General features: G+C 48.7%; 1 protein-coding gene and 1 long non-coding RNA gene across 3 annotated transcripts; both read right to left on the minus strand.

Annotated features, from left to right (window-relative positions):
• Positions 1 to 12,549: 12,549 nt before the first annotated feature.
• On the minus strand, positions 12,550 to 19,097 carry LOC112586139. Of its 2 annotated transcripts, none has more exons than XR_003110513.3 (3): positions 18,487 to 19,097; positions 13,620 to 13,744; positions 12,550 to 13,132 (listed from the first exon to the last, which is right to left on the minus strand). It is a non-coding gene; the product is annotated as an uncharacterized LOC112586139 (long non-coding RNA). The 2 variants fall into 2 exon arrangements; XR_006552119.2 differs by lacking the exon at positions 18,487 to 19,097 and adding an exon at positions 14,597 to 15,208.
• Positions 19,098 to 20,200: 1,103 nt separating this feature from the next.
• On the minus strand, positions 20,201 to 23,910 carry BLOC1S4 (biogenesis of lysosomal organelles complex 1 subunit 4). Its single transcript, XM_025289654.3, has 3 exons — positions 22,622 to 23,910; positions 21,248 to 21,283; positions 20,201 to 20,624 (listed from the first exon to the last, which is right to left on the minus strand). Exon 1 carries the CDS (start codon positions 23,842 to 23,844, stop codon positions 23,191 to 23,193), a length of 654 nt encoding a protein of 217 aa, XP_025145439.1. The 5' UTR covers positions 23,845 to 23,910; the 3' UTR covers positions 20,201 to 20,624; positions 21,248 to 21,283; positions 22,622 to 23,190.
• Between the last annotated feature and the right edge of the window lie 1,222 nt (positions 23,911 to 25,132).

The raw sequence follows: 25,132 nt of genomic DNA on the forward strand, positions 1-25,132 counted from the left end.
GGGCCTATCCTCTTGGAGCTCAACTTACAGGGAGCCAGAAATAAACATATAAATGAACTTCCAGGCCATCTCCAATTCTTCTCTGTTACAAATAACATTGCATTGAGCATTCTTACAGCTGAGGGAGAAATATCAACAATCTCAGATATGCAGATTATTGCTGTTATTTTTCAGTTGCTACAACGTGTCCAGCTCTTTGCAACCCCACGAACTACAGCACCCCAGGCTTCCCTGTCCTTCACTGTCACCCAGAGTTTGCTCAAACTCATGTCCATTGAGTCAGTAATGCCATCCAACCATCTCATCCTCTGTTGCCCTCTTCTCCTCCTACCTTCCATCTTTCCCAGCATCAGGGTCTTTTCCAATGAGTCAGCTCTTCCCATCATGTGGCCAAAGTGTTGGAGCTTCAGCATCAGTCCTTCCAATGAATATTCAGGCTGGATTTCTTTTAAGATTGACTGGTTTGATCTCCTTGTAGCCTAAGGGGCACTCAAGAGTTTCCTCCTGCACCACAGTTCAGAAGCATCAATTCTTTGGCCCTCAGCCTTCTTTATGGAGGGCTTCCCCGAGAGCTTAGTTGGTAAAGAATCTACCTGCCAATGCAGGAGATACACATTCATTCCATCCTTGGGTCGGAAAATCCACTAAAGAAGGAAATGGCAACCTGCTTATACTCTTGCCTGGGAAATTGCATGGACAGAGGAGCCTGGCAGGCTACAGTCCATGGGGGTCACAAAGAGTCAGACATGACTTAGCGACTAAACAACACCAATGATACTTTTCATTATTAAAAAAAAGACACTGTGATGATCATCTGTATGCATATTTATATTAGCAGTATATGGATATTACCTGATAAATACCTTCTCTTTCTGTAGTTCTTTGAGTCCCTTTTTCTGGGGGGGTGGGGCAAGAATACTGGAGTGGGTTGCCATTCCCTTCTCCAGGAGATCATCACGACCCAGGGATTGAACCTGGGTCTCCCGCATTGTAGGCAGACCCTTTACTGTCTGAGCCACCAGGGAAGTTATGAACTCACATCATGAACTCCTTATTGCCAAATTCAGACTTAAATTGAAGAAAGTAGGGAAAAGCACTAGACCATTCAGGTATGACCTAAATCAAATCCCTTATGATTCTACAGTGGAAGTGAAAAATAGATTTAAGGGACTAGATCAGATAGATGAGTGCCTGATGAACTATGGACGAAGGTTCGTGACATTGTACAGGAGACAGGGATCAAGACCATCCCCATGGAAAAGAAATGCAAAAAAGCAAAATGGCTGTCTGAGGAGGGCTTACAAATAGCTGTGAAAAAAAGAGAAGCAAAAAGCAAAGGAGAAAAGGAAAGATATAAGCATCTGAATGCAGAGTTCCAAAGAACAGCAAGGAGAGATAAGAAACCCTTCCTCAGCGATCAATGCAAAGAAATAGAGGAAAACAACAGAATGCGAAAGACTAGAGATATCTTCAAGAAAATTAGAGATTCCAAAGGAACATTTCATGCAAAGATGGACTCAATAAAGGACAGAAATGGTATGGACCTAACAGAAGCAGAAGATATTAAGAAGTGGCAAGAATACACAGAAGAACTGTACAAAAAAGATCTTCATGACCCAGATAATTACAATGGTGTGATCACTCACCTAGAGCCAGACATCCTGGAATGTGAAGTCAAGTGAGCCTTAGAAAGCATCACTACGAACAAAGCTAGTGGAGGTGATGGAATTCCAGTGGAGCTATCCCAAATCCTGAAAGATGATGCTGTGAAAGTGCTGCACTCAATATGCCAGCAAATTTGGAAAACTCAGCAGTGGCCACAGGACTGGAAAAGGTCAGTTTTCATTCCAATCCCAAAGAAAGGCAATGCCAAAAAATGCTCAAACTACTGCACAATTGCACTCATCTCACACTCTAGTAAAGTAATGCTCAAAATTCTCCAAGCCAGGCTTCAGCAATACGTGAACCGTGAACTTCCAGATGTTCAAGCTGGTTTTAGAAGAGGCAGAGGAACCAGAGATCAAATTGCCCACATCCACTGGATCATCGGAAAAGCAAGAGAGTTCCAGAAAAATATCTATTTCTGCTTTATTGACTATGCCAAAGCCTTTGACTGTGTGGATCACAATAAACTGTGGAAAATTCTGAAAGAGATGGGAATACCAGACCACCTGACCTGCCTCTTGAGAAACCTGTATGCAGGTCAGGAAGCAACAGTTAGAACTGGACATGGAACAACCGACTGGTTCCAAATAGGAAAAGGAGTTCGTCAAGGCTGTATATTGTCACCCTGCTTATTTAACTTCTATGCAGAGTACATCATGAGAAACGCTGGGCTGGAGGAAGCACAAGCTGGAATCAAGACTGCCGGGAGAAATATCAGTAACCTCAGATATGCAAATGACACCACCCTTATGGCAGAAAGTGAAGAGGAACTCAAAAGCCTCTTGATGAAAGTGAAAGAGGAGAGTGAAAAAGTTGGCTTAAAGCTCAACGTTCAGAAAATGAAGATCATGGTGTCTGGTCCCATCACTTCATGGGAAATAGATGGGGAAACAGTGGAAACAGCATCAGGCTTTATTTTGGGGGGCTCCAAAATCACTGCAGATGGTGACTGCAGCCATGAAATTAAAATACGCTTACTCCTTGGAAGGAAAGTTATGACCAACCTAGATAGCATATTAAAAAGCAGGAACATTACTTTGCCAACAAAGGTCCGTCTAGTCAAGGCTATGGCTTTTCCAATGGTCATGTATGGATGTGAGAGTTGGATTGTGAAGAAAGCTGAATGCCAAAGAATTGATGCTTTTGAACTGTGGTGTTGGAGAAGGCTCTTGAGAGTCATTTAGAGTGCAAGGAGATCCAACCAGTCCATTCTAAAGGAGATCAATCCTGGGTGTTCACTGGAAGGACTGATGCTAAAGCTGAAACTCCAATACTTTGGCCACCTCATTTGAAGAATTGACTCATTGGAAAAGACCCTAATGCTGGGAGGGATTGGGGACAGGAGGAAAAGGGGATGACAGAGGATGAGATGGCTGGATGGCATCACCAGCTAGATGGACATGGGTGTGAGTGAACTCCGGGAGTTGGTGATGGACAGGGAGGCCTGGCATGCTGCGATTCATGGGGTTGCAAAGAGTTGGACACGACTGAGCGACTGAACTGAACTGTCTGTATAGACAATTTTCTCTAATAGATCTGTAGGTTTTCTGGATTGAAGAGATTTTGCTGCTTTCAAGTCTCATCTAACCCCTCGTTCCTTTCCTTATGTAGCTTACTTAGGGCACAGAGGCCTTTTGGTCCCCCATTCCCTGTAGGCAAGACTCCAGCCTCCATGTCCTTCTCTGAATTCTAAAGAGCAGAGCAATTGCTAATCAGAGGAGAAAGTGAAAGTATTAGTCGTTCAGTTGTGGCCGATTCTTTGTGATCCCATGGACAGTAGCCCGCCTTTCTCTTCTGTCCATGGGGATTCTCCAGGCAAGAATACTGGAGTGGGTTGCCATTCCCTTCTCCAGGGGATCTTCCCGACCCAGGGATCAAACCCAGGTCTCCTGAATTGCAGCCATTCTTTACCAGCTGAGCCACCAGGGAAGCCCCATCAGAGGAGAAGCAGTCACGAAACCACCGGAGCGGGGGCTCATCAGAAGTAGGAGAGAAACCACCTAGGACCCTGCACACACCCTGATCTCATCAGCAACCCTGCCCTTTCCAAACTGCAGAGGAAAGAATGTAAGACTGTTTACTGCCTTGATCTTTATCCCATACCCCTGCCTGACTATATGTGTGTGCTTAGTCGCTCAGTGGTGTCTAACTCTTCGCAGCTCCATGGACTGTAGCCCGCCAAGCTCCTCTGTCCATGGGATTCTCCAGGCAAGAATATTGGAGTGGGTTACCATTCGCTTGTCCAGGGGATTTTCCCGACCCAGGGATCGAACCCGGGTTTCCTGCATCGCAGGCAGCGTCTTTACCATCTGAGCCACCAGGGAAGCCCGCCTGGCTTCTCCCTAACCACCAGGCAAGGGCACACAGCCCCTGAGACGCTGCACACTAAGTCGCTTCAGTGGTGTCCGAGCTTTTGCCGCCCACCAGGCTCCTCTGTCCATGGGATCAGGAATACTGGAGGGGATTGCCATCTTGAGGCACTAGCCTGCTGTGTTCCCCCTTTGTATGGCAAAGTAGTGAAGCCTCTCCTTCCTTCTCCTCCCTGACTCTGCCTCTGTATCTCTGTTTGGCATTGGTGCACAGAGAGCCATGATATTGGCCACAATTCCATCTTTTCATGGCTCTGCTGTGGGACATGTTCCCCTGAACTGAAACGATCGATCCTCCTGGGCTTCCACCCCAACCCTGGCTCTCAAGACTGTGCAGAGGAAGCCCAGATCTCATTCTTGCAGCAATCCTCAGAGCCCCAGGCTAGCCCCATGTCCCCTGAGAGGGCTGCTCACACTCCTTCCACTCCCTGTGGCCTGGCAGTTCCTTTCTTGGGACTCCACCCACAGGGAGCCTTCCCTGACCAGTTCTGCCCAAGAGAGCCTGTCCCAGTTTACTCTCCATGGGAGCACAGGCCTCCTTCCTGCCTGTCTCCTTCACTCTGGGCTTTAGCTCCATCTCTGCATCCCCTTGCCCCACCACTGCCGTGGAAGGGATTAAAGGCGAGTGGGGGAAGATCAGATGATTAAAGATAGACATATTAGGTAAGGATTCCTGCCTGTGCACCCGCCCTTATCTCATGAACCAAGCAATTGATCCATTGACTCATGGATTCCCTGACTCACAGGTTGATTTCTCCATAGGGTGGTTGGTTTATTCATTGGTTTATCTGGCAAATCTTGATTGTGGCCTTCTTTTTTAAAATTTTATTGAAGTATAGTTTGGAAAGACTGGTGAAGCTGAATCTTCAATACTTTGGCCGCCTGATGGTGAAAAGCTGACTTATTGGAAAAGACTCTGATGCTGGGAAAGACTGAGGGCAGGAGGAGAAGGCGGGCGACAGAGGATGAGATCGTTGGATGGTATTACTGACTCCATGGACATGAATTTGAGCAGACTCCAGGAGACAGTGAAGAACAGGGAAGTCTGGCATGCTGCAGGCCGTGGGGTCACAAAGAGTTGAACATGACTTAGTGACTGAACAGCGGCAATAGTTGATGTCAATGTTGTGTTAATTTCTGCTGTACTGCAGAGTGATTCAGTTATACGACTATATACATATCTATTCTTTTTCATATTCTTTTCCATTATGGTTTACTACAGGATAGTGAATCAAGCTCCCTGTACTATACAGTAGGACCTCTTGTTTATCCATTCTGTATGCACCAGTTTGCACCTGCTAACCCCAGCTCCCACTCCATTCTTCCCCAATCCCCCTCCCTCTTGATGGCCACAAGTCCACTCTATGTCTGTGAGTGTGTTTCTGTTTCATGAAAAGTGAAAGCGTCAGTCACTCAGTCGTGTCCGACTCTTTGCGACCCCATGGACTGTAGCCCGCCAGGCTCCTCTGTCCATAGAATCCTCCAGGCAAGAATACTGGAGTGGGTTGCCATTCGCTTCACCAGGGGATCTTCCTGACCCAGGGATCGAACCTGGGTCTCCTGCATCGCAGGCAGATTCTTTACCATCTGAGCCACCAGGGAAGCCCTCAGTTTCGTAGATAAGTTCATTCGTGTCATATTTTAGGTTCAACTGTGGCCTTCCAGGCACTGTGCTGGGCTTTGGGGACCAGGCATGAAAAAGACAGCTCTTTGATCCATGAAGCTTACTCTCTCAAGGGACAAGATAGATGCTAAATACACATGGAAAATCAAGCAGGGCTGAAAGATAGTGGTCAGTGACAGCACATCCCAGCTCCAGGAGGAATCACTTAAGCTCGGGCTTCCAGGCGAGGAGGAGGAGCCCCAGGAAGATCAGAGAGAAGCAGGCCACACAAGGGCCCAGCACCGGAGTGGACTCGGCGCTCCAGGCTCAGAGGGGAAGCCTGCTCTCAAGCGAGCGAACAGCAGCCCTGCCTGATGAACACGGGTTTTGCTCTTAACAAATCACCCCTAATTCTAAGGGCTGCCAGCGAGGAGGTGCCCCCGTCTCTGGCCACACACAGCACGCATGTCTTCCTGGAAACCAGCGAAGGCAGCCTCCCCGCAGCTGGCACAGACTCCTCCCGGGGCGGCTGGCGGAGGGGAGAACAGGGCCGCATTGTGAGCATCCCACAGGAGGGCGTGGGGCAAACAGAAGGCCCGAGTGTGTCCAGGGCGGGCAGGCAGGAGCTCAGAATTGCCCACTGAGCCCTCAGTCTCCAGGCCAAGTGTGCGGCCAGGAAGAAACAGGTCTTTATTACGGGAGGCCCGGCACAGCCTGAACCAGAGCATGATCTGGGCCGTCCATCTGCAGGCTTCCAGAGGCTTCCAGGGGCTGGGGACTAGACACAGAGTCACGGGCGTGTGCAGACAAGGCGAGTCTAATCTGTGGTCCATGGGGGGCTCACACACATACATACACACACACCCACACACCCACACACACACACCCACACACGCACAGAGTCTCTCTCTCATGGGTGCCCAGCCCCCTTTCCTTCTCCCCGCTCCCCTAGCACAGAGACATTTTAGGCAATTCTTACACTATGAGGCTTCCCTGGTAGCTCGGATGGTAAAGTGTCTGCCTGCAATGCAGGAGACCTGGGTTTGATCCCTGGGTTGGGAAGATCTCCTGGAGAAGGAAATGGCAATCCACTCCAGTATTCTTGCCTGGAGAATTCCATGGACAGAGGAGCCTGGTAGGCTACAGTCCATGAAATCTCAATGACTGAGTGACTTCCCTTCCCTTCTTTACACGATGGTGCTGGGTGGTGCCACTTGAGGGCCTGTGTGGCCCGGGTTCAGGGATCCTCAACAGTCCAGCGGAGCAGGTGCCTTAGTGACCCCCACACCGCTGCTGAGGAAGCAGAGGGTCAGAGGGTGTCGGGGACTCGGCCAGGTTCATGGCTGGAAACAGATGGACATGGATGGAGCCAAGGCCTGTCTGAGCCCAGCACCCGTGTAATCTCACCACCCTGGGGTGTGTCTGTGTGTGTGAGGTCTGGGTGTTCCTTCAGAAATCTGACTTGGTCAGGACACACAGTGTGGGCTTAGTCACTGCGACTGTCAGGGAAAAGTACCCTCAAAATGCCCTCTGCTGGTGACCAAAACAGAGTGCCCACTTCAGGCTGGGGCATTTCCTTCATGGGGTCAGAGTTCTGGGGAGCTGGGTTGGCCCCTGGAAGCCTGGTGGGCAGGAAATGGAAACAGAGCACTAGAGAGAGGGGAGGAGGGGGAGGGGAGGAGGGAAGGAGGGGGAGGGAAGGAGGGGGAGGGGAGGAGGGGGAGGGGAGGAGGGAAGGAGGGGGAGGGAAGGAGGGGGAGGGGAGGAGGGAGAGGGGTGGAGGGGAGGAGGGGGAGGGGAGGGGGTCTGTGGAACCTCCCACCCTAAGGCAGGCCCACCTGCTTGGGAAGGGGGATTCAATGCCTTTGGGGATGTGACCTCCTCATGGTACACTGGCCTCTCACCCTCCCCCATTCCCACCACACCCCTCCCATCCCCTGTCCTCAGAGAGTTTTTCAGTCAAATCCACCTGCCCCCGTGCAGGTCTAGAGCTGTCTGAGGACAGATTCCAAGGTCGCTGGGCCTGCCCTTTCACTCCCCCACCTCCTGCCTCCCCTGACTTTGGACTCATTTGCATTTGAGGTGCTCTCCACTCACACGGGCCCAGACTCCCTGCCCGTGCTCCTGGGATGCTGTGCGGCATCCTCACCCTGAGGGCCCTCCTGGCAGGGCAGGGCCTCTCCCCTCCTCCAAGGCTCCTGCAGACTCCGTCCTGGCTCCCGGCCCTTGCACTTCCCCTGCCCAGCTCTGGTCACCATGATGAGTGACCACCCCCGAGCTGCTCCCCTCTCAAGGGTAGGGTAGGGGGGCATTACTCCGGCAAGTTACAGCCACATGTTGAGCTCACAGATTTCATGAGCTGGGAGTCTGGGCTCTTTTGGGGCCTCAGCCAGAGCTGGAGTCCCCTGAAAGTTTGATCAGGTCGAGAGGTTGGTGCTGGCTGTCTAGTTGGGGCTCCATTCCTGTCCAAGCAGGCCTTCAGTGTGGGCCAGCAGGGGGGCCAGCTTCCCCCAGAGTGAGCAGCCCAAAGATGGAGGCAGGTGGAGGGGTGCTCCCAGGGGAGGGGCTCCCCACCGCTTGGTGGGAGCTGTGTAGGGAGGGTCCTTTAGGAAGACACAGGGCCCCCAGCAGGATCTCTGGATGTTCTTGTTACTCTGTTGAGCTCACATACTGGGAAAGACCCTGATGCTGGGAAGGACTGAAGGCAGGAGGAGGAGGGGAGGGCGGAGGATGAGATGGTTGGATGGCATCACCGACTCAATAGACAGGAGTTTGAACAAACTCCTGGAGACGGTGAGGACAGGGAAGCCTGGTGTGGTGCAGCCCAGGCTGGGTCTCAGAGTCGGACAGGACTGAGTGACCGAACGACAAGCCCACGTAGTTCCGCTGCAGCTTCCAGAAAAGGGAACTGCGGCCCAGGGAACCTGCAGAAGGCCCTCTGTTCTGAGGATGCCGGTTCAGCAGCAGGACGTCGCCCTCTAGTGACGCGACATGTCCCTTAGCCGAGGCCTGAGAACCTGTGTGGAGGGCGGGGGGCTGGCCCTGCCCTTCCCGGACAAGTAGGAAGACTCTTGAATCTTGGCTGCTTCTGCACAGAGTGGGGTCAATGCGCATTTATGTCATCAGGCTTGGTCCAACTAGTGACCCCAACTCCCATCAGTGACACCCTTAGAGATCTCCACTAGGGGGCAGTGTGGTACAGACTGGAACAGCTGCCTGCTGAGTGGCCAGCCAAATGGCCACAGGGTTAAAGTCCACTCTTAACCTTTGGTGAAAGTGAAAGTGTTAGTCGCTCAGTCACGTCCCACTCTTTGCAACTTCTCAGACTGTAGTCCTCCGGACTCCTCCATCCGTGGGATTTCTCAGGCAAGAATACGGGAGTGGGTTGCCATTTCCTTCTCCAGGGGATCTTCCTGACCCACGGATAGAACCCAGGTCTCCTGCATTGCAGGCAGATTCTTTACCATCTGAGCCACCAGGGAGAAACCATCAATGACTCCCGTGGTCCCAGGGTAAAGGCTACAGTCTTTGAAATGTCTTGGGAGGCCGCACCCAGTCCCTGCCCCACCCCCCACCACAGACTCAAACTGTCAGCCCTCAGAGGTTCCCACCAATTAAGTCCACTGTCAGCAGAGGCCCAAGCTCTGCAGGCATGTGGGAGTCAGACCAACAGTCCAGCTGTGGGTTCCTTGGTCCCATCTCATGCTTTGCCAATTTTTTTTCTTTTTAAAAAAATGTAAAAATTGTTTGCCAAGCTGAATTTTCCATAAGTTAATTGCACAGTGATGACCCCATTTTATTTTATGCTCTCCGTCTGTGTGTTTGCACATGCTGTTCCTTCTGCCAGGAGTGCCCTTCCCCTCAAATCTCTCTCCGGCAAACTTCAACTCATCCTGCAAGGCTCAGCTCAGTCATCACCTCCTCCAGGGAGTCATCCCTGACTGCCCACTCCAATCCTGGACCTCATGCAGAAGGTCAAGGTTTTTTCTCATGACCACTAGATGACTCTTTAGCAGTCTCCGCCCCCTGCTGTACCTTGAGGTCAGGGACTGGGTCTTATTCACCTTTGTATCCTTCCTGTCCAGACCAGTACCCAACATGTTATTATGAACTCAAAACAGTGTTGGGTGAATGAATCAAGAATTTCATGTATAAATGAGGCCGTCCAGGGGTGTGGCCAAGGGCTCAGATGCTGGAGCCAGCCGGCCTGGGTCCAACTTCCATTTTCCACCACTTACAGGCTGTGTGGCTTTAGGCAGTTTCTTTGGCTTCTCTGGGTCTCAGTCATCTGAAAGGCTGGAGAGTTGGAAAGGAGTTGGCCAGGTTCTATACAGGCGTTTTCATCAAGCAGTGAGTATTTTTTTTTTTTTTTTAACCCCAGCTGATTCTAAGACTGAATTTGGCAATAACGAGTTCATGATCTGAGCCGCAGTCAGCTCCTGGTCTTGTTTTTGCTGACTGTATAGAGCTTCTCCATCTTTGGCTGCAAAGAATATAATCAATCCGATTTCGGTGTTGACCATCTGGTGATGTCCATGTGTAGAGTCTTCTCTTGTGTTGTTGGAAGAGACCAGTGTGTTCTCTTGGCAGAACTCTATTAGCCTTTACCCTGATTCATTCTGTACTCCAAGGCCAAATTTGCCTGTTACTCCAGGTATTTCTTGACTTCCTACTTTTGCATTCCAGTCCCCTATAATGAAAAGGACATCTTTTTTGGGTGTTAGTTCTAGAAGGTCTTGTAGATCTTCATAGAACTGTTCTATGATAATTAGAGATACCAAGGGAACATTTCATGCAAAGATGGGCTCAATAAAGGATAGAAATGGTAGGGACCTAAGAGAAACAGAAGATATTAAGAAGAGGTGGCAAGAATACACAGAAGAACTGTACAAAACAGATCTTCATGACCCAGATAATCATGAGGGTGTGATTGCTCACCTAGAGCCAGACATCCTGGAATGGGAAGTCAAGTGGGCCTTAGGAAGCATCACTATGAACAAAGCTAGTGGAGGTGATGGAATTCTAGTTGAGCTATTTCAAATCCTGAAAGATGATGCTGTGAAAGTGCTGCACTCAATATGCCAGCAAATTTGGAAAACTCAGCAGTGGCCACAGGACTGGAAAAGGTCGGTTTTCATTTCAATCCCAAAGAAAGGCAATGCCAAAGAATGCTCAAACTACTGCACAATTGCACTCATCTCACACGCTAGTAAAGTAATGCTCAAAATTCTCCAAGCCAGGCTTCAGCAATACGTGAACCGTGAACTTCCTGATGTTCAAGCTGGTTTTAGAAAAGGCAGAGGAACCAGAGATCAAATTGCCAACATCTGCTGGATCATGGAAAAAGCAAGAGAGTTCCAGAAAAACATCTATTTCTGCTTTATTGACTATGCCAAAGCCTTTGACTGTGTGGATCACAATAAACTGTGGAAAATTCTGAAAGAGATGGGAATACCAGACCACCTGACCTGCCTCTTGAGAAATTTGTATGCAGGTCAGGAAGCAGCAGTTAGAACTGGACATGGAACAACCGACTGGTTCCAAATAGGAAAAGGAGTACGTCAAGGCTGTATATTGTCACCCTGCTTATTTAACTTCTATGCAGAGTACATTATGAGAAACGCTGGGCTGGAGGAAGCACAAGCTGGAATCAAGATTGCCGGGAGAAATATCAATAACCTCAGATATGCAGATGACACCACCCTTATGGCAGAAAGTGAAGAGGAACTAAAAAGCCTCTTGATGAAAGTGAAAGAGGAGAGTGAAAAAGTTGGCTTAAAGCTCAACATTCAGAAAACGAAGATCATGGCATCCAGTCCCATCACTTCATGGGAAATAGATGGGGAAACAGTGGAAACAGTGTCAGACTTTATTTTTGGGGGCTCCAAAATCATGCACATGGTAATTGCAGCCATGCAATTAAAAGACGCTTACCCCTTGGAAGGCAAGTTATGACCAACCTAGACAGGATTTTAAAAAGCAGAGACATTACTTTGCCAACAAAGGTCTGTCTAGTCAAGGCTATGGTTTTTCCAGTGGTCATGTATGGATGTGAGATTTGGACTGTGAAGAAAGCTGAGTGTTGAAGTATTGATGCTTTTGAACTGTGGTGTTGGAGAAGACTCTTGAGAGTCCCTTGGACAGTGAGGAGATCCAACCAGTCCATCCTAAAGGAAATCTGTCCTGAATATTCATTGGAAGGACTGATGTTGAAGCTGAAACTCCAATACTTTGGCCACCTGATGTGAAGAGCTGACTCATTTGAAAAGACCCTGATGCTGGGAAAGATTGAGGGCAGGAGGAGAAGGGACGACAGAGGATAAGATGGCTGGATGGCATCACCGACTCGATGGATATGGGTTTGGGTGGACTCTGGTAGTTCGTGTTGGACAGGGAGGCCTGGCGTGCTGCGGTTCATGGGGTCACAAAGAGTTGAACAGGACTAAGCGACTGAACTGAACGAACTGATTCTAAGACTGGGAGGAAACATGAAAATGTATCAAGTACGCTGGGAACACTGAGATAGAGAAAGAAAGAGCACTGGCAATGGAGCCCCACAAAGTTGGGTGTGACCGAGGCCAGGTCCACGCCCTGTTATCTTCTGGGAAATGTGGATCCTGCCCTTCTGAAATTAAATTATCTCACGGAATCCTCACGTGATCCTTTATGAGTATGATCATAGACCTTCTATTGATGGGGAAACTGTTTCCCACGGCAAGACAGCTGCACAGTGGTGGAGCTGGGATTTGAACCTACATACTCTGGCCCTTTTCCAATGAGCCAGCTCTTCCCATCAGGTGGCCAAAGTATTAGAACTTCAGCATCAGTCCTTCCAGTGAATCCTTCCAACTCACTGAAAAGACCCTGATGCTGGGAAAGATTGAAGGCAAAAGGAGAAGAGAGTGGCAGAGAATGAGATGGTTAGATAGCATCACTGATGGACATGAATCTGAGCAAACTTCAGGAGATAGTGCAGGACAGGGAACTCTGGTGTGCTGCAGTCTATGGGGTCGCAAAGAGTCGGACACGATTTACCGAATGAACAAGTCTGGCCCTTGCACCAGTCACTCAGCCTCTTCACGACCACCCTTTGTTTGCCGTTTCCTGTCTTGCGGAGATTCAGCCTCTCACCCTCCATAGCTGAGGTCTCCGGAAGCCCCCACACTCCTCTTTACGTTGGGAAGCAGTGGACTGTGTCTCAACATACACGCACGTACATGCACACGTGGGCAAGCTGTGCAAGCATCTCTGCTTGAAAGAACGCGGCTTTCTGTCCTCTCTCTGTGCAATGGTCCTGGGTGAGTTCCACTGTCACAGGCTCAGGTTTATCCAGCCAGAGTCGGGATGAACAGCCAGGAAGTGGAATCCCTATCTCACCGAGGCACTGGGTGCCACAGCTGCTCTGCTCCCGATCAGGTCGAGCTGCTTCACTGTCCTGGCTCAGGTCTCAGGGTGGATGGCACCTCTGGCCAGAGGTCTTTCATCCTGGACTATTCTGAGGATGGAAACAGAGCATCCCGCATGGTGAGTGGGATGGTGCGGTGGTCTGTGGGCATGGTGGGGCTGGGTTTCCAGTGTGCAGGGTGCCTCTGCTCACAGCCAGATTGAAAGAAAATGACAGGGACTTCCCTGGTGGCACAGTGGATAAGGCTCCGCCTGCCAACGCAGGGGGACACAGGGTCAATCCCTGGTCTGGGAAGATACCACGTGCTATGGAGCAGCTAAGCCCGTGCACCACAGCGACTGAAGCCTGAGTGCCTAGAGCCTGTCCTCCACAGCAAGAGAAGCTGCTGCGATGAGAAGCCCATGCACCGCGGTGAGGAGTGGGCCTGCTGGCTGCAACTAGAGAGGGCCCGCCAGCAGCAGCAAAGATGCAATGCAACCATAAATACACAAAGTAGATTATTAAAAAATGACATCTCTGTGCTTCTGCTCCCCATCTGAAACACGGGGGTCCATGGGGGTCAACTCTGGGTCCTCACCTGATAGAGTCTATGCTGGCTGTGGAATGTGGAGACAGGTTGAGGGGAATCACTGCCCAGTGTCCCTAGGAGCTCAGGGTCCTGCTGCCTGGAGCAGAGCATCCAGCTTGCATGGAGCCTGGAACCTGGGGGAGAGGAAAGGGGTCAAGGCCTCATCCTGAGGTGGGAACAGAGACAGCAAAAGACCAAAAGGAATGAGTCCTGGACTCAGCCTGGATGGAGCTCAGGGGCTTGTGCTGTGTGGACAATGCCACTCTCAAAAGATGACATGCTGTGATTCCATTTACATAAGACTCTCAGCATTAAAACAAAATTATATATATATTTTGGAGAAGGAAATGGCAACCCACTCCAGTATTCTTGCCTAGAGAATCCCATGGACAGAGAAGCCTCACAAGCTACAGTCCACGGGGTCTCAAAAGTTGGACACGACTTAGCAACTAAAGATATATATATGTATATAAAACTGTGAAGAGCAGATCAGTGGTTTCCAGGGGCTGGGATGGGGAGGTGGATGGTCAGAGGAAATAGCATAAGGGAATTTTTTAGAATGGTGGGGCAGCTCTGTATCCTGATTGGGCAGGTGGTTACACAAATCTGTGTGCAACGAAATTCACAGAAGTATATACAAAGAGAAAAATTCAGTGTATGGAGAAGTGGGAGAAATCCAAATAAATTCTGTGGTTTCATTGGCAGTTTCAAGCCAGTGTCAGTTTCTAGATCTTGCCATCGCCTTACAGTTTTGTAAGATGCCGTCATGGGGAGCTGGGTGAAGGGCACATGTGAGCTCTCTGAATTATATTTCTGCAACTTCTCTGCAAGTCTAAAACTACTTCAAAGTAAAAACATTAACACGACTTCGTCCAACAACAGAATATACATTCTTCTCAAACTCACATGGAATATTCGCCAAGATGGATCATATCTAAAACAAGCCACAGAACACACCTTAAATTTAAAACAAAACAAATTATGACCTCCTTGGTGGTCTGGGGGTTAAACTTCACACTTCCAGTGCAGCAGGCATAGGTTCAATCCCTGGTCAGGGAACCAAGATCTGGCAAGTCTCATGGTACAGGCAGGAAAAAAAAAAGTTTTTAATTAGAAAAAATAAGAATACAGATTATACAATGAATACTCTCAGACCTCAGTGGAATTAAAAAAGAAAGCAATAATGGAAAGATAGGTGGAAAACCCCAAGAGACTTGGAGATTAAACAACACTCTTCTAAATAGTCAAGAACTCTCAGGAGAATATTAAAACATTTTGAACTAAACGAGAGTGAAACAACAACTTATCAGAATCTGTGGGATTCAATGAAAGCAGTTCGTACAAGGAAACCTAAAATGCGTCTACTGGAGGACACTATTCTAAAATCAATCATCGAAGCTTCTAGAAAAAGAAGAGCAAATTCAATCCAAAGTAAGCATAGATGTAACTTATACGTAACTTATAACTTATATGTTATATAAGTTATAAATTCACTTATAACTAAGTAACTTGTAACTTATATGCAGAGTACATCATGTGAAACTCTGGGCTGGAGGAAGCACAAGCTGGAATTTTTCCGGGTGAAATCTCAATAACCTCAGATATGCAGATGACACCACCCTTATGGCAGAAAGGGAAGAACTAAAGAGCCTCTTGATGAAAGTGAAAGAGGACAGTGAAAAAGTTGGCCTAAAGCTCAACATTCAGAAAATGAAGATCATGGCATCCGGTCCCATCACTTCATGGGAAATAGATGGGGAAACAGTGGAAACAGTGGCTGACTTTATTTTTGGGGGCTCCAAAATCACTGCAGATGGTGACTGCAGCCATGAAATTAAAAGATGCTTACTCCTTGGAAGGAAAGTTATGACCAACCTAGACAGCATATTAAAAAGCAGAGACATTACTTTGCCAACAAAGGTCTGTCTAGTCGAGGCTATGGTTTTTCCAGAGGTCATGTATGGATGTGAGAGTTGGACTGTGAAGAAAGCTGAGCACCGAAGAATTGATGCTTTTGAACTGTGGTGTTGGAGAAGACTCTTGAGGGTCCCTTGGACTGCAAGGAGATCCGGCCAGTCCATCTAAAGGAAATCAGTCCTGAATATTCATTGGAAGGACTGATGCTGAAACTCCAATACTTTGGCCACCTGATTCAAAGAACTGACTCAATCTGAAAAGACCCTGATGCTAGGAAAGATTGAAGGTGGAAGGAGAAGGGGATGACAGAGGATGAGATGGTTGGATGGCATCACTGACTGGTGTCCTGGTGATGGACAGGGAGGCCTGGCATGCTGCAGTCCATGGGGTCACAAAGAGTTGGACGCGACTGAGCGACTGAACTGTCTGAAGCATAGATGGCCAATAGGCACATAAAAAGACGCTCAACATCGCCAATCACAGGGAAATGCAAGTCAAACCCACAAGGAGATCTTGTCTCACTCTGGTCAGAATGATTGTAATTCAGTAACTCCACCCGACTGAGAAACGAACCAGAGGTGCCCAAGTCTTGCACTCAGCACCCAGATAAATGACTCCTCCTGCTGGGTGGTGGTGGGGAGAGTGGACTGGAAGAGAGGGGGCTGGAGTGCCAGCTATGGCTGTTGGTACTCCTGTTGGCGTTTTCCCCATCATCACCATCATCATCAACCCTGAAAAACCTCTACCTCACTGCCTCACGCCGTCAGGGTTCAGTTCAGTCGCTCAGTCATGTCTGACTCTTTGCGACCCCATGAATCACAGCATGCCAGGCCTCCCTGTCCATCATGAACTCCCGGAGTCCACCCAAACCCATGTCCATAGAGTCGGTGATGCCATCCAGCCATCTCATCCTCTGTCATCCCCTTCTCCTCCTGTCCTCAATCTTTCCCAGCATCAGGGTCTTTTCAAATGAGTCAGCTCTTCCCATTAGGTGGCCAAAGTATTGGAGTTTCAGCTTCAACATCAGTCCTTCCAATGACCATTCAGGACAGATTTCCTTTAGGATGGACTGGTTGGATCTCCTTGCAGTCCAAGGGACTCTCAAGAGTCTTCTCCAACACCACAGTTCAAAAGCATCAATTCTTTGGCACTCATTTTTCTTTATAGTCCAAATCTCACATCCATACATGACCACTGGAAAAACCAGAGCCTTGACTAGATGGATCTTTGTTGGCAAAGTAATGTCTCTGCTTTTTAATATGCTATCTAGGTTGGTCATAACTTTCCTGCCAAGGAGTAAGCATCTTTTAATTGCATGGCTGCAATCACCACCTGCAGTGATTTTGGAGCCCAAAAAGATAAAGTCTGACACTGTTTCTACTGTTTCCCCATCTATTGGCCATGAAGTGATGGGACCGGATGCCATTATCTTAGTTTTCTTAACGGTCACCATCAGGGTGGCCATTGTCAAAAAACTCTGAAAATAGCAAGTGTTGGTGAGGATGTGAAGGAACTGGGACCCCCATGCACTGCTGGTGGGGATGCCAATGGTGCAACTGCGTGGGCAACAGTATGGAGGGTCCTCAAAAAAGACTGAAAATGCAGCCACCACGTGGTCCAGGAGTTCCACTTTGGAGAATAAGAAAGTGGAAAGTGAAAGTTGCTCAGTCATGTCCGACTCTTTGCGACAGTCCATGGGATTCTCCAGGCCAGAATACTGGAGTGGGTAGCCTTTCCCTTCTCCAGGGGATCTTCCCAACCCAGGGATCGAACCCAGGTCTCCTGCATTGCAGGTGATTCTTTCCCAGCTGAGCCACCAGGGAAGCCCAAGAACTCTTTTGAGTATATACACCTCTGAACTGACAACTGGGTCTCAAGCCCTCATGTTCATAGCAGTATTATTCATAAATGCCAAAAGCTAGAAGCAGCCTAAGGGCCCATCACCAGATGGATGGATATTGGGAATTCCCTGCCAGTCCAGTGGTTAGGACCAGATGCTTTCACTGTCGTGGACCTAGGTTCGATCCCTGGTTGGGGAACTAAGATTGCAAAAGCCACGTGGCACTGCCAAAAAAACAAACAAACAAAACCCCCAGATGGATGGATAAACAAAGTGTGGCTTATCCATACAAGGGAATATGATTCCACCTTTATTAAAAAGGAAGGGACCCTGTCACACACTATGATGGGAGGAAACTTGAAGACATTACGCTCAGTGACATAAGTGAAAGTCTTAGTCGCTCAGTCGTGTCTGACTCTTTGCGACCCCATGGAGCCCACCAGGCTCCTCTGTCCATGGATTTCTCCTGGCAAAGATACTGGAGAGGGCTGCCATTCCTTTCTCCAGTGACAGTCACAAAAAGACAGATACTATGTGACTGTGCTCGTATGAGGCTTCCCAGGTGGCTCAGTGGGAAAGAGTCTGCTTGCCAACACAAGAGACGCGGTTTCCATCTCTGGGTCTGGAAGATCCGCTGGAGAAGGAAATGGCAACCCACTCCAGAATTCTTGCCTGGAAAGTCCCATGGACAGAGGAGCCTGGCGGGCTACAGTTCATGGGGTTGCAAATAGTCAGATATGACTGAGCACCAGCGTGCATGGATGTACTTGCATGAAGTCCTTAGAACTGTCAAGCTCAAGGAGACAGAAACGGTAATGGTGGTCACCAGGGGCTGGGAGGGAGGGAGTGGGGAGTTGTTTCATGCGGGCAGAGTTTCGGTTTTGCAAGAAGAGCTGTGGGCATGCATGGCGCTGATGGCTGCACAGCAATGTGAATGGACTTGATGCCACTGAACCGCACACTGAAAAACGGGTACGGTGGTCAGTTTATGTTATGTGCATTTTTTTGTGTGTGTTTTTTTTTTGTTATGTGCATTTTACCACTCTTTATTTTTTTTTTTGGAAAAAACCAAAAACAATGATTGTACTAAAAATTGGGTTAAAAAATGTTAATACTTACATTTACAACTTAGGTGTGCTCAGCACTGTGCCAGGTGCCACGGATCTGGGGCTGCACCAAATGGACACAGACCACTCTCTGTGCCCTAGTAGGGGAGACAAAAAACACACAAAGATCCCCACATGCCACAAGGCAGCTTGAAGATCCAGTGTGCCGTGACTGAGACCCAGTGCAGCGAAAGAAATAAAATTCCTTTTTGAAAGTTAAAGAAAGAAAAGACAAGCACATAAATAAACAAACTTCCTTCCCACAGAGAGAAGAGCAGAGAGGACAACAAACAAGCTCTGCCTTGGAGCACAGCTGTGGTCCTCACATCGTGAGCCCCGGGGTTGGATAGCAGCTGGCGGCTCTGACTGCCAGATGCTGGCGTGTTTATTTTCTGAAGGCTGGTCTTGCTCCCACAGCGCCCCCTGCTGCACAGAAGCTGTTCCTGCCGCTTAGGGCACTCCCACAGTTACCACGGCAACAGGTGGACGACAGGGACTGTAGCCAGAGAGCCTCCTCTGTCCATGGGCTACTCCAGGCAAGAATACTGGAGTAGGTTGCCATTTCCCACTCCAGGGATCTTCCTGACCCAGGGATCGAACCTGTCTTTTGCATCTCCTGCATTGTTGTTCAGTGCCTCAGTCGTGTCTGATTCTTCGTGACCCCATGGACTGCAGCACACCAGGCTTCCCTGTCCTTCATCATCTCCCAGAGCTTGCTCAAACTCATGTCCATTGAGTCGGTGATGCCATCCAACCATCTCTTCCTCCATCATCCCCTTCTCCTCCTGCCTTCAGTCTTTCCCAGGGTCAGGGTCTTTCCCAACGAGTCAGCTCTTCGCATCAGGTGGCCAAAGTATTGGAGCTTCAGCTTCAGCATCAGTCCTTCCAGTTCAGGGTTGGTTTCTTTCAGGATTGACTGGATTGTCTCCTTGCATTGGCAGGCAGATTCTTTACCACTGCGCCACTCGGGCAACAGTACCCGGTTACTCCCCTCCTCCCATCCCAGGTCTCATGTGACCACAGACTGATCCCTCCCCTTTGAGGATGAAAATCATAAAGAAAAATCTCTCATTCTAAAAGAAATGCATTTCCTTGTTTATTACTGGGATCTAGGTCACTTTGGAAAATACTTTTTAAAAAAACAAATAATTTTTAATTTTTTGATGTGTAAAAGAAGTCTCTTTGGAAAGATAGACCTAAAGTTCTGTACCTGTATCTCTGAGGCACAGTTAAGAACATGGTCTTCTTAGATCCCATAGGATTGCTTGTACGGATATAACAAGTTCAGTTCATGAGATGGGTTGGTCCAGGTTGGTGTCTGACCTTCTCTCCCACTGGCCTGTTGAGCTCCTGGGAGGAAGTCTTGTTTTCCTTGGGGTCCTCAGTCCTCCTATGGTGACTGACTTGACTTCCCAGCAAACACGAGATTGAGTTACTGTATCTGCCTGCCTCCCATTCCTCAAGGAGGGGCTGGTCTTTATCTAGCTGTTGGTTCTTTCCGCCATCTGAGTCATTCATTCAACAGGTATCTGAGAGTGCTGGGCACTGGGAGAATACAGCTCAGGAGTTGGACCAGCTCAATAGTTCTGGGGTGTGGGCTTAGCTGCTCCGAGGCATGTGGGATCTTCCCGGATCTGGGATTGAACCTGCGTCTCCTGAATTGCTAGGCAGATTCTTTACCACTGAGCCACCACCAGGCAAGCCCAAGAAATACCTGCTTTTATAAGTAGTTTTATTTACTTATGTATTTATTTGTGTATTTATTACATACAGCTTGCATGTTTGTTTACATGTTGTCCATGGCTGTTTTTGCACAAGGATGGAGTGAGTAGTTGTGAGACCAGGTGGCTTGTAATTCTCTTCACTGGCCCTTTAAGGACTCTGTGGCCCCCTGTCCTAGCTCAGTCAGCAGCTCCACACCATGCTGACTCCAGGATATGGGCCAAGGCTCATATTCCTGAAAGTTCTAGCTTGGAGGATAAGCGACAGGTGCTTACTGCCTCATTTCACATGTGTGAACTTGCTATGTGTGAATTATCAGCACCCAATTTTATGAGCGTGTCCAGGGTGACTCCTGGGTGCCCAAGGCTGTCCTGGGGTGGATGAGACGATGTCCCAGGTACTCCTGACGTGCTAAGTGGTTCCTGTGCTCTTGGGTGTGGGAATGAAGAACAAGTTAATTGACTCCAGGGTGACTGGTGGGGTGCTCCCCTCAACCTTTATTAGACCCCATCCCAAACCCTGATTATTCTTCTAGAAAGTAAGGGAGCTCTAGACCCCAGAAGCAGACATGGTCTGCAGGGGTCACCAAGGCGTGACAGTGGGGCCTCCCTCCCAACTTGTTACTGACTTAGGAAGAGGGAGAAAGATCAGATTCATAGGATTCAGGAGGGCCCTCTTAACTCTCCAGATGGTCGGGGGGACGGGAGTGGGGAGAGGAGGGAACCAGGAGGTTTGAAGGCGACAGTGCCCAACAGGGCAGGGTGTCTGGCTCCCCAACCTCCATTCTGAAGACACAAAAGTAACCTTGGTCTAACAGCTGTCTTGCACTATGCAAACCAGCTTCAAGTCGCCATCAAGGGCCAAATGAGGCCCTGCACTGATCTCTGTGCAGAAACGTCAGAAACAACATCAAATGACTAAGAGGATTTCAGAACCCTTTAGGGATAAGGTGCACAGATAATGATGTAAATTATCTCCCAAACCAGGACTTTTTGAGAACTCCTAGTGGTCCAGGGGTTAGGATACCACCCTTTTCACTGTGGAGGGCTTACCTTCAATCCCTGGTCAGAGAACTAGGGTCCTGAAACCTGTGAGGTGCGGCCAAAGAGACACAAAATTATTATAATTTGTCATAATTTGTCTTAATTACTACTTTTAAAATATTAACCACAAACAAAAAATATTTTAGTAATAGATATGTAAGGAAGCTATTTTCACATTCAGTGGATATGCCACATGTGCAGTGCCAAGTCGCTTCAGGCATGTCCAACTCTGTGTGACCCCATGGACTGTAGCCCGCCAGGCTCCTCTGTCCATGGGATTCTCCAGGAAAGAATACTGGAGTGGGTTGCCATTTTCCTCAGAACCAGGGGTTGAACCCGTATTTCCTAACATCTCCTGCACGGGCAGGTGAGTTCTTTACCACTACGCCACCTGGGAAGCCTATACTAATTACTTACAGCAGGTACCCAAGTCACCAATTACTATATGTTGGTTACTTGTTCTTTTCCACTTCTAAATTCAGGAGTTCTTAGTTTGTAATTAGTGAACCACCTGAATAAAAAAAATGTAAATATGTGACAGAGAAGGTCCATGAAAACTACGGTTAAAGATTACACAGTCAGTTTCTCACAATACACCGCTAAGTGAGAAGGTATCTACTTTACAAACCTTAAACATCTATGATAAACGACACAAAAGCAACCAAGGCATACGCTTATTTGAGGACTATTATTACCTAGGAGGACTGGGTTTCCCAGGTGGCTCAGTGGTAAAGAACCTGCCTGCCAATGCAGGAGACACAGGTTAGATCCCTGGGCAGGGAAGGGTCCCTAGAGAAGGAAAAGGCAACCCACTCCAGGATTCCTGCCAGGGAAATCCCATGGACAGAGGGGCCTGGCAGCCGGGTCCATGGGGTAGCAAAAAGAGTCGCACACAAGGTAGAGGCTGAACTGGGACGACCACCTTATAAAACAGATTAGTCTACTGTGCCTTCAAGGGATGTTCAAGATTCCAGGTCCTCAGGGTGAAAGAACAAAGTCCTAATACCAGTTGTATCATCACACAAATGATTTAAATATTCATTTTGAGGAGAAATATCTAAAGCTGTGAACTTTATCCCACTCCTAAAATTACATACACAACATGTCTACTTTTGAACAAACAAAAAGCAAACATGTGAAGTCCTTTTCAGACAGAAAGCTTTTCCAATAAAATTTAAACTTTTTATTAATTTTTAAATTACAAACCAAACGTTGGTAATCATATATAGATGTGTTAGCTATGGACAAATTAAGACTGGAGTTATACTTTCAAATACAACTTCAGAATGAGTTGCAATAAAAACATTTTCTCAAAAATTGTATAATTTCCTTTGGTTTACAATCCATCATATGGAAAGTTTAATATAATTTAAAATACTTTACCATTTACCCTAAAGTATGCTCTAGAGATCTGAATCACGATCAGCACTTTACTGATTGGAAGACGTTTGCAGAAATTAACAGCTGTGGCCGTTGCTTTGTTCTGTAAGAGAATATCGAACTGTCTCCAGGCAATAGTTTGGGTAACAAAAGACGTATGAATACGTCTCTGGTCAATAAGTTGTTAGGCTCCAATTAACAAGGCTTTAAGGGCTCAGTAGTTTTCCTAAGAGTATTGCAAATACACAAATGTTGAAAAGGTAATAATACTGTTAGTTGAGCTGTAAAATGCCTAAAAGTAACAGTTCTGCCACAGTGCGCAGGAACTTCATACATTTTGCTTCCGGGATTCCCCCACCAAGCACCTTTCGTGTTTCAAGTTTGAACTGGAAGACACAGAAAACCATACATTCCACGTGAAATGAGGAGAGTGAGCAATCAAGTGTGCAAAAAACAAACTTTACAATTCCATACTCCAAAATCAGAGGTGTCCGGTAACAGGAATTTCAACTGATCTGATTAACAGTCGAGATAATTTCAGACCTGTCCTCTTGCAGCGCTGTCCAGCAGACTCAGACCTGAGGTCTTTCGCTGCAACAGGGAAAGTGGTCTTCCGTCCGAAAGACGACGGGGGGTTCGTAGCCGGTCGGCTGGGACCTGCCGGAGGGCGCCTTGTGGAAAAAGGAGGGCACGTTAATCGTGTGCAGCAATTTCCTGAACGTACTGGGGAACGTCCCCAGCTCGGCCTCCGCCCTGGCGACCTGCTCCTCCAGCCTGGCCACACTGGCGCTGACCATGCCCACGAAGGCCTCCAGCCGGTCGATCTTGCTGTAGACTCGCCGCATCTCGGTGGCTTTGGCGTAAATGAGAGGCACGCCCTCGCCGACTACGTGCGAGGAGTCGCCGCGCAGCATGTCCAGCATGCCCACAAACTCGTCCACCCTGGTGAGCAGGTCCTCCAAGCTCGCGTCCAGCGCCTCGATCTCGGGCCGCGCCCCCGCGCCGGGCAGCAGGCAGGAGGCGTAGCCCGCGGCGGCGCGGCGCAGCAGCGGCGGGTCCCGGCTCGGCGCGCCCGACTCCGGACCCTCGTCCTCCCACGGCCCCGAGGCGCTGCTGTGGCTCTGCGACACATTGCCGCTGTCCCCGCTCCAGGCCGCCACCTGGGCCTCGGCCTCCTCGGCCGGCTCCTCACCAACCGGCCCGCAACTCGGCGGGAAATCCTCCATAGCCCGCAACTGCCGGGCTAGACAGCCCCACTTCCGGGCTTTGCGCGCGCTTGCACCTGCGCACGCGCGGCACTACTTCCGGCCTCTGCGCGAGCACGTACCCGCACGTACACCCGCCCTTTCTAGGGAACACCCCCCACCAAACCCCTCGCCCGCGCATGCGCACACAGCTCTGCTTCCAGCCGTAGAACGGGCGTGCACGCGCACCGTGGTCTCTGCGCGCAGGTGCTCAGGCTCAGAAATCTTAAAAAAAAAAAAAAAAAAAAAAAGACTCTCCACCGAAGAGCCGTATGGGTAGAGCATCAGTTAGCATCACTCTCCTTTAGCCTCCAATTAAAAAAGATTTTTTAAATCTAAAAAAATTTTTTAGAAAACTTTAAAAAATTAAAAAAATCTTTAAAGATAAACACATTAAAAAATGTGTAACAGGAATACAATAAAGTTTGTACATCTTATTAAGTGTACACACTGACTAGTTTTTCCATATCCATATAGCCATGTAACCTGCATCCAAGTCAAGATATAGAACACGTCCAGGAACCATGATGGTCTTCCCCCTCATTTACCTAGCTTCTTCTTGCTGTTTATAGTAAAATGAAAAAGAAGTCAGATAAGCAAAATGAAGGTCTGTTAAACCTTGACTTATTTTTTTGGCTGTGAGACTTGCGGGATTTTAGTTCCCTGACCAGGGATCGAATTGATGCCTCCTGCAATGGAATGGTGGAGAAGGCGATGGCACCCCACTCCATTACTCTTGCCTGGAAAATCCCATGGACGGAGGAGCCTGGTGGGCTGCAGTCCGTGGGGTCGCGAAGAGTCGGACACGACTGAGCGACTTCACTTTCACTTTTCCCTTTCATGCATTGGAGAAGGAAATGGCAACCCACTCCAGTGTTCTTGCCTGGAGAATCCCAGGGACGGGGGAGCCTGGTGGGCTGCCGTCTATGGGGTCACACAGAGTCGGACACGACTGAAGCGACTTAGCAGCAGCAGCAGCAGCAGCAATGGAATGGCAGAATCCTAATCACTGGACTGCCAGGAAAGTCCCAAACCTTGCTATTTTGGTGACTTTGAAAATTCTCAGCATTTCCAAACGGCAAAAGAAAAGTGAAAGTCGCTGTCGGATGCTTTGCCACCCCATGGACTACACAGTCCATGGAATTCTCCAGGCCAGAATATTGGAGTTGGTAGCCTTTCCCTTCTTCAGGGGATCTGCCCAACCCAAGGATCAAACCCAGGTCTCCCGCATTGCAGGTGAATTCTTTACCAGCTGAGCTATCAGGGAAGC

This window comes from Bubalus bubalis, chromosome 7, assembly GCF_019923935.1.
Source record: "Bubalus bubalis isolate 160015118507 breed Murrah chromosome 7, NDDB_SH_1, whole genome shotgun sequence".
In the NCBI taxonomy this organism is placed as follows: Eukaryota; Metazoa; Chordata; class Mammalia; order Artiodactyla; family Bovidae; genus Bubalus; species Bubalus bubalis.

Excerpts from the sequence above, each read along its gene's own strand:
- BLOC1S4 (XM_025289654.3), bottom strand. The coding sequence starts at position 23,844 with ATGGAGGATTTCCCGCCGAGTTGCGGGCCGGTTGGTGAGGAGCCGGCC.